The sequence below is a fragment of the Malaclemys terrapin genome, chromosome 3 (genome assembly GCF_027887155.1).
Source record: "Malaclemys terrapin pileata isolate rMalTer1 chromosome 3, rMalTer1.hap1, whole genome shotgun sequence".
Taxonomy (NCBI): Eukaryota; Metazoa; Chordata; order Testudines; family Emydidae; genus Malaclemys; species Malaclemys terrapin.
The window spans coordinates 109,169,842-109,186,763 of record NC_071507.1 but is presented as its reverse complement, the minus strand read 5'-3'; the positions used below and the strand labels follow the sequence as shown (position 1 = coordinate 109,186,763).

At 39.3% G+C, this 16,922-nt stretch overlaps 1 protein-coding gene across 2 annotated transcripts in view; it reads right to left on the bottom strand.

Moving 5' to 3' along the window:
- The window catches only part of MOXD1 (monooxygenase DBH like 1), a 92,111-nt gene that overhangs the window by 39,213 nt on the left and 35,976 nt on the right, over nt 1–16,922 (bottom strand). The window contains exons 5-6 of one of the 2 annotated variants that reach the window (XM_054024124.1): nt 5,058–5,237; nt 1,377–1,479 (exon numbers count right to left, since the gene is read on the bottom strand). In XM_054024124.1, coding sequence (XP_053880099.1) covers nt 1,377–1,479; nt 5,058–5,237 — 283 coding nt within the window. The remainder of the gene's footprint in view (nt 1–1,376; nt 1,480–5,057; nt 5,238–16,922) is intronic. The other variant, XM_054024125.1, reaches the window with a different exon arrangement.

Sequence of the window (16,922 nt, the reverse complement as noted above, 5' to 3'; positions counted from 1 at the left end):
GGCTGTTTATGGCAACATAGGGGGGCCAGAGCAGGAGGCAAAATCCTTCCCATGGCTTCCAAAGTTAAATTATCATTCCAGTCTGCCCATGTCCTTCATTTTTTTTTTTTACAAGTCATTTAGATAAAACCATAAAATTATACAGTTTGGTTAATTAAAACAAAACAATGGTTCTGTGAGGATAATTAACATTAAGTGCTCTCCTTGGAGCCTGAAATCTCTGATTTTCAGCTGATATTTCATGGAAAATCATTAAATGTCAGTGATATTAATGGGGACTCTTGTATTTAGTGCAAACTGATTTTGACAATATCTGAGAAACTTACAGAGGTTTGCAGAATGGAGAAAGTGCTCAATTAAATAAATGTATTTTAGGTGGACTTGATTGTACTAATACAAAAAATAGGAGAGAGATAGGGTCTCTTAAGCTATGAGCAGAGGATTTAATATGGACATGAGTTTACTAATGATGATAGATTCATCTTAAGTGAGAATTAAAAGGGCCTGTGGTACATTTTACCCAGCTAGCATTTTGCCAGATAACAGTAAATTCTCAGGTAACTCAGCATATATTTGTTTAAGATCCAAAATGAATTACTAATCTTTTCAGAAGTCAGCTTTGAAATGTCTTAGATTATTCTGGGATGTCTCTGGTTTCACAGCAAAAATTCCTTTTGCTTCTATTTAACTTAAGGAACTTTCTTCAACTTTTTGATAAAAATACAAAAAATAATATTACAAAAGGAGAGTAAATCTTTCAAGATATGCATCCTTTAATCTGTGATTTGTCTAGCATCCTGAGTAATCAGTTTTCAGAAACTGCCCTCAATTGTGGTAGCTTACTTATTCTTAGTTTAATCTTGTTCCCTGATTCCTCTACTGAATTTTTTTTCAGAGTGGTAGCAGTATTAAGCTTATGCTCAAATGAATTTGTTAGTCTCTAAGGTGCCACAAGTACTCCTCGTTCTTTTTACTGAATTTTTGATTGTTTTTACATTATGTATGCTTCAAGGTCACTTGATGTAAGCTAATTAATGCTAGTCATCTTTCAGCAAGGCTAAAACTTATCAATGTAAGGAACAGGATACAAACAGACACAATATGAAGTATTTAGTAATAAAACAGTTATTCATTGCTCATGATGGGCCTGATCCAGAATTCTTGTGCATCCAAAACTTCCATTAATTTCAATCGAGTCTTCTGGTGTGCAAGGAATGAAGGATTGGATCTGATAATGAATAAGGACAATATCAGAGGAAAATGGACTTCTATTTTGCTATTAATTTGGTTCACCTGTTCTGGTGAAAGGATGAGATACATCAGCATGCAGTACATTCTGAAATCCTGAATATTATGGTTAGGACGAATGAACATACCTTCTAGATATGATGGGTTGTCATAATGGACTTCCATAAGCACATACTGAGGGTCTGTTGATGTGCCAATGGATAAACCAACGTGAGGAGGATATGTAAAGGCCTGTAATTTGAAACATGCACATCTGGTTAATAGGGTTCCTGTCCTGACCACGTGTCAGTTTTGTTTTGATCAATATACCTACTGATTTTAAAACAGTGGTATAACAATGTAAATAAGAATTATGTGAACTATGGACAAACAACAATTCTATTTAAAACTTACTGGACATGGCATCATGGAATGATAGATCCCATTAAATAATAATGAATGCATAAACCAAACCACTAAACCTATATAAAATATTCAGTTCTGCTGCTCGCTAACAGAATATTCATCCTACGTTTGGTAACCGAGCTGCAAAAGGAAATTAAATTTAAAAAGTGTCAGTATTGCATCATCAAGTGGGTTAGTTGGAAAATACTTTTTTTTTATGAACATTTGAATCTAAAGTAAAAATGTTCCTAATTTTTAAAAGCAACAATTTCCAGATAATATGCTGGTTATATGAGTTTAGACTGTTCTTAGACAAACTGTTGCATTCTCAGTAAAATTATTTGAGCCTCAAAAGTGATCCTAGATCTACTAGAAGAGGTCATTTACCAAACTTCAGACCTTTCGGAAACCAAGTTACACTGTTTCCCAGATACAAATAGTATTTTTGCACTTTGTATTCTAGGCTCCCAGCATTCTAGTGGCTTACATTAATGAATTAAATCTCACAACACTTCTACGGGAAGCAATAAATATTATCATCCTTATGTTGCATATGAGGAAATTGAGGCACTAAGAGGTTCAGTGGCAAAGCCAGAATAGAACCCAGATCTTCCCTTTCCTACTCTAGTGCATTAACAACAGGATTATCCTTGCAAAGACTGTGATAAACTTTGTTAAACCAGATTTTATTTATATGAGCTTCTTACATCACTTGAACCAAGGTAGAGGAAAGTTACAAATATGAGGCTAGAGTGTAGCGTTATGGCCAAAATGCACAAAGCACCTCAGGAGTGATGTGCAAAAGTAGCCTAAAGTTGTCCATTGGACTGCCCTGATTCTGGTGCTTGACTGTGCTTGGAAGTTCCAGCTGCACAGTGTGACAGTACCATTAGGACTGCCCTAACTTTAACATTTGCAAGGGGCTGAAAACATAGCCTAGGATTGGCATGCCATCAGGATTGTGTCCTCTTTTCCATAGCCATAAGAACAAATGAACGGCCATACTGGGTCAGACTAATGGTCCATCTAGCCCAGTATCCTGTCTTCCGATAGTAGTCAATTCCAGGTGCCCCAGAGGGAATGAACTGAACAGGCAATCCTCAAGTAATCCATCCCCCGTCGTTCACTCCCAGCTTCTGGCCAACAGAGGCTAGGGACACTCAGAGTATGATATTGCATCTCTACACATCCTGGCTAATAGCCATTGATGAACGTATCCTCTATGAACTTATCTAGTTCTTTTTCTGAACCCTGTTATAGTTTTGTCCTTCACAACATTTCCTGGCAAGCAGTTCCACAGGTTGTGCATTGTGTGAAGAAGTACTTCCTTATGTTTGATTTAAACCTGCTGCCTATTAATTTCATTGGGTGAACCCTAGTTTTTGGGTTAGGTAAAGGAGTAAATTACATTTCCTTATTCACTTTCTCCACACCAGTCAAGATTTTATAGACCTCTATCATATCCCCCCTTAGTCATCTCTTTTCCAAGCTGAAAAGTCACAGCCAATTTCCACAGATATTATAGGTCACCAAGTCCAGCCCCCTGCTCTGAGGCAGAACCAGGTAAACCTAGACTATTCCTGACAGGTGTTTGTCCAAAAACCTCCAATGACGGGGATTCCATAACCTCCTTTGGAAGCCTATGCCAGTACTTAACTAACCTTATAGGAAGAAAGTTTTTCCTAATATCTAACCTAAATCTCCCTTGCTACAGATTAAGCCAATTACTTCTTGTCCTACCTTCAGTGGACATGGAGAACAACTGATCACTATCCTCTTTAGAACAGCCCTTAACATATCTGAAAAATGGTACAGGTGTCCTTCCCTCTTTTTTTCTCAAGACTAAACATGACCAGTATGCTTGCAGCAGGAAAGATGTGTGGCATATAAGCCCCTCTCTTGGCTCTACACTAGTGCAGGATCACCCTCTCCGTGGGGGTGATACTCCCTGGTCTGGCTATACCAGAATTACTGCCAAATTACACCTGCCATGTGGTGCAAAGTAACAGCAATGCACACAAGGATCTGTGCCAGTGTGAAATCAATCTCTGTCTTTATTTGGAGAGAACCCTCCTGTCCTTACCTAGTTTTCATCACTAACTATGGGCTGTTTGTTTTTTTCCATCTTCTTCTGAAGCACCAGGTGGTGGCCATTGCTGGAGACAGGATTCCAGATTAGATGGGGCAGTCTGATATGGCAAAGCCAATGTTCCCAAGTCATTTTTTCCACAAGTGTCGGCACTTTCTACATTATTTTCCACTACTTTTAACTTGGAACATAATATCCCTATCACATTTTATACAGAAAAGGTCAATAAAAATTAACATTGTAAGGTGAGACACTTAGCTATTGTGGCTATATATGTTTTAAAGAAAAGAGCTTAAGGCCTGGATCCACACAGGGACTTAGGCCTTCTGACACTGAGGCCTGGTCTACACTAACCCCCCAATTCGAACTAAGGTATGCAACTTCAGCTACGTGAATAACATAGCTGAAGTTCCAAGTACCTTAGTTCGAACTTACCTCGGTCCAGACGCGGCAGGCAGGCTCCCCCGTCGACTTCGCATACTCCTCTCGCTGAGCTGGAGTACCGCAGTCGACAGCGAGCACTTCCGGGTTCGACTTATCTTGTCCAGACAAGACGCGATAAGTCGAACCCAGAAGTTCGATTTGCTTGCCGCCAAACTACCGGGTAAGTGTAGACCTACCCTGAGTGTTGCAACACCTAACTTTTAGGGTGCCTAGAAAATCACTGGAATGCACTGCAATCCACAAAGCCTGAATTAGGTGCCTATACTCCCTATCCAATGCATGGGGAGAGATAGGCGAGTAAGAATGGGCTCCACAAAAGCCAGTACTCTAGGTAGGGAGGATCCTAAGTACCTTTGTAGTTTTAGGCCTAAGTGACCAGCTAAGATAAGATGTAACTTCTTCCTGAAAAACTGTATTTATATCTTGACTATCAAAATAAGAACCCAAGGGCTCATGTTTTGTTGTGGGGGGGTGTTGTTTACAACAATCATTTTATGACAATGACAGAGCTATGTTTCCGCCTGCTCCCCATCCCCACTCTCCCAACAGCTGCTCCCAAGAGAGAGCCATGACTCCACCTAATCCCCACTCTCTACCAGTTGCTTCCTGGAGGTGGCATTCAAGGCAAAGCCCCTGCACATCCTTGAGTGCCAAGGCTGCACTGCATGTAAGGGGAAAGCACAAGTTCTCACTCCCTATTACACCACTGTGCAGGTGTGTAATGGCAGAACACAATCTCAAACAGTTTTCAAATATGGTAAAAGTCCTAGTGACCAAAATTCTGTAGCATGAAATCCAATTTACTAATTGGCAGTATGGAAAAACCTTCACTGTGACGCACATTCCTTTAAAGCTTTATTGATAAATCATCCCAGGTAGCCATTCATCCTACCTCTCCTCCAATGGCCCAAGCAAAAATGACTGTCTCACATGTGAGAAAAGAATCTGGCATGTTGGGGTGGTAGCATTCATGGCCGTAGTCCAACACACTGTCATTCAAACTGCTGCTACACTGATAAAGTAGGATATGGTGCACCAGATTCCCATGGCCCTTCTGTATCAATGGTTCGACCTGTTAACACACACACCAAAAAAAGATGACATCTTGGATGGAATCATTTTAAGTCACAGAAAACAACTAATATAGATATGTAGACTTCACCCAAAAATATGGAGGGTTCTTATTTTAATGGAGAAGGCTTTGTCATAAAATATAGCCTGGTTATAGTGTTTGAAGAGCTACTTCAGTGCTGTGCAACTCCAAGAGGCACTGCTGGTAGGATAAAGAACATGATCGCTCAACAGTATCCATGGGACACTAGACCCATGATTGGTCAGTTTTGATACAGAATCTTCCATAATTTGCATACTTCTAGAGTGAGAGTCTGAAAGTTGATTATCATGAAATAAACCCAACCTCTTTCAGTGTGTAAACAGACACTTTCTGGTTACCATGGCATTTGTAAGGAAACAGAATTAATTTTACAAACTATGTTACCCAGAATGTTTTACATGAAGTCACCCATCACAGAATAGATGCTGTAGTATGTTTGCTGGAGTGACGTGCTGGAGGGCTCTCAGGAGTGCCTCTGGTTAAAGTTCTGCCACTGAACTTAAGAAAAGGCTGGAGTGATTTCACTGCTATCTAATGGAGTTCTTCCTCTATCTGGGTGCTATTAAATCATCCCTGTCAGAGATGACATCCTTGGGGCAAACATGAATGTTTCTGAAGAGCAAATTTTTTTGCTTTTTGAATAGACCAGATTCCACTAAAAGTCAGGCTATCCAAAAATATTCAAAGAGAGAGAACCTCTCCTTCACTACCCTTTCAAGGTCTTCACCCCACTCCATCCAAGCCTTCTTCAAATTACACAAGAGAAGCCCTGTGCTATGCTGTCAATATACTGCATATATATTTCAGGGGCAAAAATATAATCACTTCTGGCATGTAGCGCTTAATATGTTTGTTTGCCTAGTAGTGTTGTCTCCTTTTAATGTTATGAGAATACTTTTTTTCTTTAAATGGGAAAACAAGTGAACACATTCCCCAGTCCTGCAATTTCACCTTCTCTGTTACAGCTGGCTCATAACTGGTGAGAACACTTTTTGTCAGAACCTCTTGTTAAAATATTGGGAGCACATTACCAGTCTCCAGAAATTTATGTCACTGGTCCTTTTTCAGACTATCAAAATGAATGCATACAAACCAGGCCACACAGAGTCTGCACACACCAAAGCCAAGTCCCCAGTTGATGTAAATTAGCATAGTTCTATTGAAGTCAATGGCACTATACTGATTTACACCAGATCTTCAGGTAGTGTATCAGAGTTTACTATTGATGGCAAGTCTTAAAGTCTTCCTGATGGAAGCATCTTCAGCATTATTTCCCCCATTTTCCTCCACTTTGCCACTTTCCAAAACCACTGTACAAATACAAAATGTATTTATTGGAAAAGGAGCTACCATAATGCAAGCAGTTTTCCCACAGTGATGAGATTTCCACCATTATCTTTCCAGGACTAATGCTGATTCCATTATGAGAATTCCACCTCAACCTGATGTTTCCCTGACTCAGCTCCATGCAGAGCACCTGCATATCTGTCAAGAAGTGCAAAAACCAAAAACCGCCCACACCGCTGTGGCTCAGAAGTTACATAGGAGTAGATGCCCCCAACATTCAGAATCTCTATGTAAATTATGAATGGATTCAGTGAAAAGGTTATGGGAAATGTTTTCTCTGTATATGCCATGGAAATAAGGGTACTTGTCCAAACACGTGATACGTCCGCCTGCTGCTGCAGGATCTCAGCACCAGCTGTGCTTACACTCACTACTTCAAAAACTATTTCTCTTCAAAGCAATAGGACATCACTAAAGTTAGAAAACTACATCCTGTCATTGACATCTTGTTATCTAAACAATAACATTATTTCAAATAAATATTTTGGTTCAGCTTTCTTTGAACTTTTTTTAAAGTCTTTTAAAAATAATTTAAAAATCCTTCAGTTGTGTCTCTGCAGTGCATTTTGAGAGAGGTTTTATACTCTTCAGACAGAATTATGAATATATTGTACATTGTTAAAAATGTCAGTGCAATGATAAGTATATGCTTTTCTTATTATATGTTTTTTCTATAATGCCTAATTTTAGGCACCCAAACTTGAATCTTTGGACCAATTAATTTATAAATTCTGATTTCCCAATTATTTGAACTTTTTAAAGTGCAAAGTTAAAATTTGCTTCTATGCCTTTTAATCCAAAAGCCAAAGAACCTGAAACTAAGCTACTTAGGTTCAGTTCTACCTTTACAAAACACCAGTCACAGAAACAAACCAATTATTCCAGCAAAAGTGTTATGCTCATGAGTGTCGAAGGCTACTAATTCAGTATGGTGAATAGGATAAAGGAGGAAGCCAAACTTCGGAATAATTTAGGAAAAAAAGGTTTTAATTTGTCATAGTAAAGTCGGGTAGGAGAGTAAAGTCCTGGGAAAAACTTATGAAAAGTCAGACATATTCTGTGTTGACTAAACAATCTTTGCAGACCTATGTCACTAATTCATTTTAGATCTGATTTTCATTTACACAAAAGTCCCTTTACTCTGCTCTCACAGTGTAAATGAGCCTTCAAATTGCATTTATGCCCCACTTCCTGGTACAAATGTACTGCCAGAGCCACATGAAGGGACTGTCGCATAAATGAGACTCCGGGCATTTATTTGTAACAATTTAGGCACAACTCTTGACTTGGCTATTTGGTTCCTTCACCTTTCCTTGCCGATTCTTACAGCAAGATTTGGTCATCCATTAGTCACTATTATTGAAAGAGAAAGACAAGATGGAGGGGGAATTCATTTATAGTTACCTACAATGTTACCATCCCCACTTTGCCTAATTCTTTAGTTGTTTATGTGTGGTATTTAAGCAGTTGCTGAAATGCAAGTGAGAATCAGCTGTCAGAGTTGATCTGTAAACTGTGTCATGAATAAGCCCACAGGAGATATTGTACTATCAGAGCATGTCAGTCAGTTCTCTCCCCCAAGGCAGAGGAATTTTCTGCTTCACATACCCTACCACCAATGGACTAGGGAATGAGAGCCCCACATCTACCCCAAATCAAAATGCCTAAAACCCTTAGGAGTGTAAAAAGTATTTAAAAAGTCCCTAATTGTGCCTAGTTTTCACAAGAATTTTACATATATATATATATATATATAAAAATAATCAACTGCCACTTCCTTATTGCTGCCACTAGTTCTTGCTCACTTCCTTTCTACAGTACTCCCTCTATAGCATGAAAGTTTGGGCACAAGATTTTTCTGAATGACCACACAAATACCCATGTACATGTTTTATACCCCACTACCTGAAATGGAAGGAATTCCTTTCATTGGAGGGATATGTAGCAAATTTTGTTTATACGGGGGTGGGGAGTGTTGAGAAAGGGAGGAGAGAGAAGGGCTTTTCTCTTCCTTGGGAGCTTCTTTGTGGGATGATCAAGGCTTGAAGATTACAATTTTGCCCAGGGCAAAGCAAGAATATGCCTTTTTTGACTCTAAATAGTCGGATTATGACGTTTGACCTGCATGACCTGTCTTGATTGGGTAAATTAAGTTTTTTAAAATTGTTCACATAGCCACACATCTGAACTTTGTGAAAGTCCATCTTTGTTACAGGATTTAATAATTCACTTCAAACACCTTAGAAACCTCCTCTAGTAGCAAACTTCATAATTTGGGAGCCATTACACCCCTTTATACCATCTTTCATCATAATGTATCCTCTTAACAATGGCCACAAGTCTAACTCCAAAGACCTGTCAGTGTAATATCAAACTAGAATTTTGGGCCAGATTCTGACCTCAATCAGACCTGTGTAAATCCACAGTAACTTAATTAAAGTCAGTTGAGTTACTCCATGTTTACAAAGGAATAACTGAGACCAGAATCTGGCCTTTGATTTTCCACTCATCAGTGCCCAATAATTATTCAGATAAATTCTTGTCCTCTTTTGCATATTATTCATTCACCTATTACACAAACACAACCATACTGTTTTTCTTTATATATACTGATTTTTTTTTTTAAATATAGCATTATTAACAGGGGTTTTGCATTCAACTCTGTTGAAAACCAGCTTCAAGGTACTGATGGGATTAACATTAAACAGGATGAAATTTCAAATTAATCTAATCTAATGTGCCAAGATGTCAGGACTCCTGCTAGGAAGAAATCTCATCAGAAAGCTTACTCTTGTTTATAACTATTTTCTGTCTCTTTTTGTTTGCTTTGCTTCCTTGAAGTTACAGCTGTAGCTTGTTATTAATGGCTGTTTCTCCAAATGATCCAAGCCAGCAAACTGTATCCCATCCTCCACCTCAGAAATATCTCACTAGCAAATCTGGTCAACCAAATTTAGCAAAACAATTTTTGGATTTCTTTGTTGTGTAAAGAAATGCCAATCAGTTTTTGTTCCAGTGTTGTTTTTCCACTAAAATGAAAACATCAATAAAAACTGAAACTAGTCTATTCATTTGTTCAGATTCAAAAGCTGGTTTCCATTTAATTTTTATGTTTTAAATTCTTCAAATAAAATGCAGTTGTGATTATTGCATATTTCTGTAGTCACTTGTGGCCCAATTCTGTACCTGTTTACAGATGAGAAATTCCTAAAATGTAGTAGTAGTGTTGCTAAAGCCCCAGGCTCACATGGGACGCCACATTCATTAGCCAGATACAAAAGCACTTCCATACTCCCTGCACTGAAGCAAGTGATCTTCATAATGCAGGCTGCAAAAAAGGGGCTTTTCTTGCTGTAACAGGGTGCACACTGCACCCCTGAGTATCCAACCCCAGCACCTCCCTCCTCAATGAGTCAGGGACACTGCAGTCTGGTGCAACACCCATGCTCTTTATTCTCTAAAAGTTTCCCACCACCAGTTCACAACTATATAGAGGCTTCACAGCTACTTTGCCTACAACAGGCTTGACCAGCAACAGACTACGCAGCTTGCGGCTCCCACCTCCTTCTATACCTGACCTTTCTCCATACCTTCCTCTTTTTCTCTGGCTTCCTCCCAGCCTTTATAGCTCTGGGCTAATAAAACTGGCAGGTGCGGCCAGTTACCAAGCAGGCACAGGGCTATTCACCCAGCCCCAATCTATTCCCCTTGATTGGGGCTGGAGTGGCAGGAGCTGATGAAGGGCTTCTCAACCAGCACCCTGCCACACTTGCCCAGAGTAGGTGTGTCCGTGTCTTATGAACCAGGCACCATAGTGCAAGTGTGTACAGCAGTGCTTCAATGCAGAAAAATGAATCCAGGTCATTCCCTGGAGTAACTGTCCTTCCACAGCATCAAGACTGACAAGAGACCCATTACTCCATGGAGTACATGGCTGTATAAGTCACCCACATCTCATTAAACCATATAGTACCCAGAACCTCCTGTGAGTGCTCCACTGCTAGCAAATCACTATAGGAGGATATACTCTCCATGGTAAATGCCACTTAGCAAGGCTATGGCCTTACACAAAAGCTATGCAGTGGATAGGTACAGTCATTTGAATGTGGTACCATCAGCTGCCCATAGTGCTCAGCTCAGCGGTCCAGAATACTAGTCTACGGTCTGAAAAAATGGATTAGAAAAGGTGACATGAGATTTTGTGTATTGACTGTTGGTGTTCAGGATGGTTTAGGATAGTTATTTTATCTAATCAGGTTCACCAAACCTATGAATGCTTTTTGAAAATGAGCTCTGGCTAATTTTCACCAGACAGTTTCAATGACAGACATACAGATGTTTTGCTCTTCTCTTGCTTTTGACATGTAGTATTACCTTCTTGTTTACTTTTACCTTCCCATATATCAACAATATTTTTTTCATTATCTGTTGATCTGCCTGTCCAATTTAGATGATAAACTCCTCAAGGTAAGGTCCATGTTTTCTCATTAGAGTTGATTGAAGATATTTTTGTTGAAACTTTTTTCAACCAAAAATTGGGCTTTAACTAAGCAATAATTTTGATGGGAAGTATCTGCTTCACTTAAAAGTTCTAGATTTTTCTTCAGAAAATTAAAAACTGAAAATATTCGCTGTAAACTGAAATGTTTTGGGGGGGGAGGGTTCGACAAAAAGTTGATATTTTCTGCTGAAAATGTGATGAAATGTATTTTGTCATTTTGGTGTAATTTTTTCTGCACAACATCCCGTCCTCATTTTCTGATCAGCTCCACTTCTTATATACATATGTAAAGCACCATGCAAGCCAGGGCAGGTCAAATGAGCAGAAGCCCTATGTAGCTGGACCTGCAGAGCTGGGATGGAATCCTGACTCTACTGAAGTCAATGGGAGTTTTGCCATTGATTTCAATGGGGCCAGGATTTCACCACTGAAATCTATTTTCATAGGAATCCAAGGAGTTTGGGGACCACACTCTTGTCCCCATTGTAGCCCTGCAAACACCTCCACCCTGTGGAGAGCATTTGTCAGAAGCTGTGAAATTAAACTCACAGAATAGCCAAGGCATCTGTCCATCTCCCATGTGGTATGCTGAAAAATATGCTTCAAATACTGAATTTTTACATAGGTCTGAATTCTGCATAGTCTTACAACATGTGCTTAATTTTACACACTGTGAGTAGTTCAAAGGATTAATCACTGTGTGTAAGGTTAAACGTGTGCATATGTTTTGGTGACTGTCATGCAGTCCACATTAAATTCAGTCCTTAGTTCTCACTAATCAGTTTTGAACTCTGCCCTCCAGAAAGAGTTCCAGAATTTATGCTGTACCAAATATATATGCATCTTTAAAAAGCGTGTGATTTTTGGAGTCTACTGTGCTAAGCGTAACAAAGTCACTGTTGTAGTTCCACTCAGAACTATTTATATATGACACTGAGCACCACTATGTGTCTTGATATTTTTTCAGATTAAAACAAGGTTCCCTCTAAAATATTTTCTTACATTAGCCAGACCTTGGATGTGGGGAAAATATCAATTACATTTTGTTGTTACTGAAGTAAATTGCTTCTTACAACAAATTAATTCAAAGATCGCTTAAATGGGAAAAGGCCCAGGCTGCAGGAGAAAGAACCAAATGATCAGATTAGGTAAATTTCCCTTGGAGGATGGGAAACTTTACATACCAACTGCAGAAGCTCCACCCAACTCCAGACATTTAAACTTGGATGATTCCTTCTTAGTGCATGTGGAGTGTATTCTGTGACAGTTTCAAATTAAGAATATAATCTTGAATTGAAATAACAGTGTTGTTTTGTTTATTTATTTTATAAACTGTGTTGTTGGAGTCTGGGTTTAACTGCTTCTGAAGGTAATTTAAACCATCTAGCAAGGTTACTGAACACAAATTCTGTCATCAATGTGGGGAACAATGTCCTTGCCATCTGAATGGAAAATATTATTCAGAGTATTGACATTTCCTGTTTATGGTTAAAAAAAGGGACATTTGTTTGCCGATTGACCATGCTGCTTAATGTAATAACAGACTCTTATTTAAATTTCACTATTATACCTCATTAAGACTAGAATTACTGTACTGTAGCTTGAAACTGTAGGATTTTCACTGGAATAAATATGCAGTTGCAGCTAAATGCTGCTCTGTTTTTTGCATTTCTAAATTCATGCTGTTTTCCCATTTCCTCAAAGGTTATCATAATTAAATTAAATGATTCTAAATTCATGCAATCCCCCCAAAATCATCATAATTAAAATACAAAATCCTAATGATAACTGTTATGCCTCCATATACCCAATAAGCAGCCATGCAACCATAAACTAAATGACTTTAATAGGGTAAGAAGAAACAAACAAAAACAAAATAGTAACAGCAAAGATTTCAAAATGAGTACAGGTGGACAACAATTACAACTGTCACCCAGTCCACTCCTAAATTCCTGCTTTTATTTCCAACTAACCAGTTTGAACTTACTACCTAGAAAGAGTTCCAGAATTTAAAAGTCATCTCAATCCAAAAGAAACATACATCACAATGAGCATTCACAGAGACTTGTTTCCCCCTCAGGTATGTCCTCAGCCTGTTAAGATAACAGATTGCAGTAACAGAGTAAAAAATGCAACCCTGAGGAGTAAACTGATAAAATGTTTGGGTTCTAGAAAATACATGTTTCATTCAGTTATCTTACACTGCTGTCCTGTCATTTCTCTCTCAAGCATGAGGCATATTGGCATGGCAGCTGTGATACACACACAGTGCGACCACAGAATCTTAGATCTCAGTGCAGCTCTCACACGCCACACAAAATTAATCTGAAGTAATCAGGAACACCATTACTACTCTGTGAAAATAATGAAGCAATAAAGGAATATTTAACTTCTTATGTTTCAGATCCAAAACCCAGTACTGTCTCATTCATTTTTATTTTATTACCTACCTATAGGCTAGCTACACTGGTATTTACACAAAGAGTGGTATACACCTGTCCACTGCAGGCATGACCATAGTTCTGGCTGATATATATTTATGGTTACAGGAATATTTTATTACCTACCATGATGGAGAGAATAGTCAGACTAATTGCAGACATTCCTATAACAGGATTTCCTTGCATCTTTGGTGCATTGGTTCAGAGGTGTAGCAGTAAAAAAAGAAGTGGGTAAACTCCTAAACTAAACTCCAAATTCCCCCAGTAAGAAATGGGTAAATTCTGTTTACCCTCAGCTACACTACTGCATTGGTTAGTCACTACCATATCCCCAAAACCATACACAGAACAGAGAGTGAGGAGCGGGGGGGAAGAGATGGAGTAGAAATTAATTGTGGTAATGGGGCCTTAATATCAAGCATAGATAGAAGATGACCCCACAAGGCAGACCAATTCTTCCATCATGGAATGGGGGCAGTTAGAGGATTTGGGGATTAGGGAGCTGAATCCCAGAGGATATGGGGACCCACACTTGTGTCCCTTCACTATGCTGGATTTTAAGAAAAAGTTTAAGTTATGATACTGGTCATTTTCTTAATAAGAAGTTGTCATCCATGTAAACCTGAAGGCCTGTATAGAGTATGTAATTGCCTACTGCATGATGACATTGTGAGTGCACCAGTATAGAGTTTGGGTGATCATTAGTTACAAAAGAAACCAAGGTGATAGGAGCGGGTGAATATAGATATTCATGTTCTGCAGCTGGCCACAATGGAATGGGATATCATAATATAGGGCTACATAGAAGGAGCTGCACCCTTTACATATTTCTTATTAGAAAGGAATACAGAAAAAACTTCAGGGGAGGATCACACTCCACTGAGAAGTGTGGAGTTTGGCCACACAACCAACTCTGATGTGGCTATAGATGCTGCCATTTTTGCTCACAAATTTGAGGCATACAAACACCTACGTCATGAAGAGACAGTGCTTGAAATGTGCAAGGTGTACATTTAAGGGTTTTTTCTTGGAAAAGTTTGAATCTCCTTGTGATATTGCACCCCATAATGCTTTATAGAAATATGCCTATGAGTGTAAATATGACTGTGATGGTACCTCCCATAAGGCTTTATGGAAATATGTTTAGAATGTGTTTTATGCTACATATGCCATGTAACATATCTCCGTAAAGGTTATGATCTACTGAATGCATTAATCCTATTTGTATGCATGTATCATTTTTGTATTCAAAGTTATGAATGTTATGAATGTTGTCTGTGTACTGGCTTGATTTCTAAATAACCTTAGTAGAGCATTTGGTCAGTTCCTGGAGAAAGAAATGTTGAAATTAAGTACCTAATCAAGAAACACTTAAAGGACAATGGATCCTGGAATGCTCCAATCCACATAAGAAGTCTACTTGAGGACGTTCAACGTTCAAGGTAGCATGTAAACAATGGATGCTACCTGTAAAAACTGTGAGTCATACATGGACATGTGACTTGCCCAGGTGACTCCTAAACTCCATCTTGAAGCTGGACTTTGCATAGGAGTAAGGAGGAGGTCTCCACCCACAAGAGAAAGTCTATTTAACCTCCTGGGAAACCCCTTCATTTTATCTTGAGCTGGCTAAAGAGAGAGCCCTCTCTACCCCCCAGAATACTTGAAAGAAACTGGAACAAAAGAAAGTGTGAAACGGGTGTGAGTGATTGCTGGACCCAGGCTAAAGGGAGATTAGCCGGTAAAAGGGAGCATTCTAGAACTGGTGAGGATCTTATCTGTATTCAGTTTGATTAGACACAGATTTGCGCGTTTTATTTTATTTTGCTTGGTGACTTGCTTTATTCTGTCTGTTACTGCTTGGAACCACTTAAATCCTACTTTCTGTATTTAATAAAATCACTTTTTACTTATTAATTGACTCAGAGTATGTATTAATACCTGTGGGAGCAAACAGCCATGCATATCTCTCTATCAATGTTATAGAGGACAAATAATTTATGAGTTTACCCTGCATAAGCTTTATACAGGGTAAAACAGATGTATTTGGGCTTAGACCCCATTGGGAGTTGGGCATCTGAGTGTTAAAGACAGGAACACTTCTGTTAGCTGCTTTCAGGTAAACCTGCAGCTTTGGGGCAAGTAATTCAGACCCTGGGTCTTTGTTGGAGCAGACGGGCGTGTCTGGCTCTGCAAGACAGGGTGCTGGGGCCCCGAGCTGGCAGGGAAGGCAGGGGTAGAGGTAGTCTTGAAACATCAGGTGGCAGCTCCCAAGGGGGATTCTGTGATCTAACCCGTCACAATGACAAAACTGGAATATGTTTTATGCTAGATATGCCATATAACACATCTCTGCAAAGATTATGATCTACTGAACATATTCATCCTATTTGTATGCATGTATCATTTTTGTATTCGAAATTATGAATATTGGCTATGTACTCGTTTGATTTTAAGTAGCCTCAGTGAAGCATTCGGTCAGCTTCTTGAGAAAAGACTATTCTCAGTAAGTGCCCGATCAAGAAACACTTAAGCTAACAATGGACCTTGATAGATGCCAATCCACATCTGAACTTTCCTGGGAACGTCCTGTAGAAAACTGAGTCATGCATAGACATGTGACTTGTCCATGTGACTCCAAAACTCCATTTTGTAGCTGGATTCTGCACATGGGAAGAGAGGGGTTTCCACCCACAAGAGAGAAACTATATATGCCCCTGGGAAAACCCCTCCATTTTGTCTTCAACTAGCTCAAGAGTTAGCCTCTCCACCCCAAACAGATGAAAGAAACTGGAATAAAGGACAGTAACTACAGGGGTGTGAGTGATTGCTGGATCCAGACTAGAAGGAGGCTAGTCTGTCAAAGAAGCTTATTGGAACGTCTCTGAGGATGAGATTTACCTGCATTTAGCTTCTTAAGCTGTTTTCAGTTAAGCCTGCCGCTTGTGGCGGATGTGGTTCAGACTTGGATCTGTGTTGGCAGCAGGCAAGCGCATCTGGCTCAAACCAGGCAAGGTACTGAAGTCCCAAGTTGACAGGGAAAACGGGCTCAGAGGTAGTTCCAGCACATCAAGTGGCAGTCCCAAAGGGGTTTCTGTGACCCAACCTGACATACTCCTGCCAGTTCAGTGGAGTGATTTTTGACATTGCATAATCTAATGTGCCTGTTCAGGCTTGCAATGAAGCGAGAGCCCACCAGATCAAAGGCCAGATAGCTTGCAAGCTTTGTGACACATGATGAACACATTGCAGACAATCTAATTTTATAGGGTTGAAATTGTTCTGCACATGCAATGTACATATAAAATACAGAACTTTTTTTGTTTCAGACTGTCTGATGCAATTTGCCAGAGT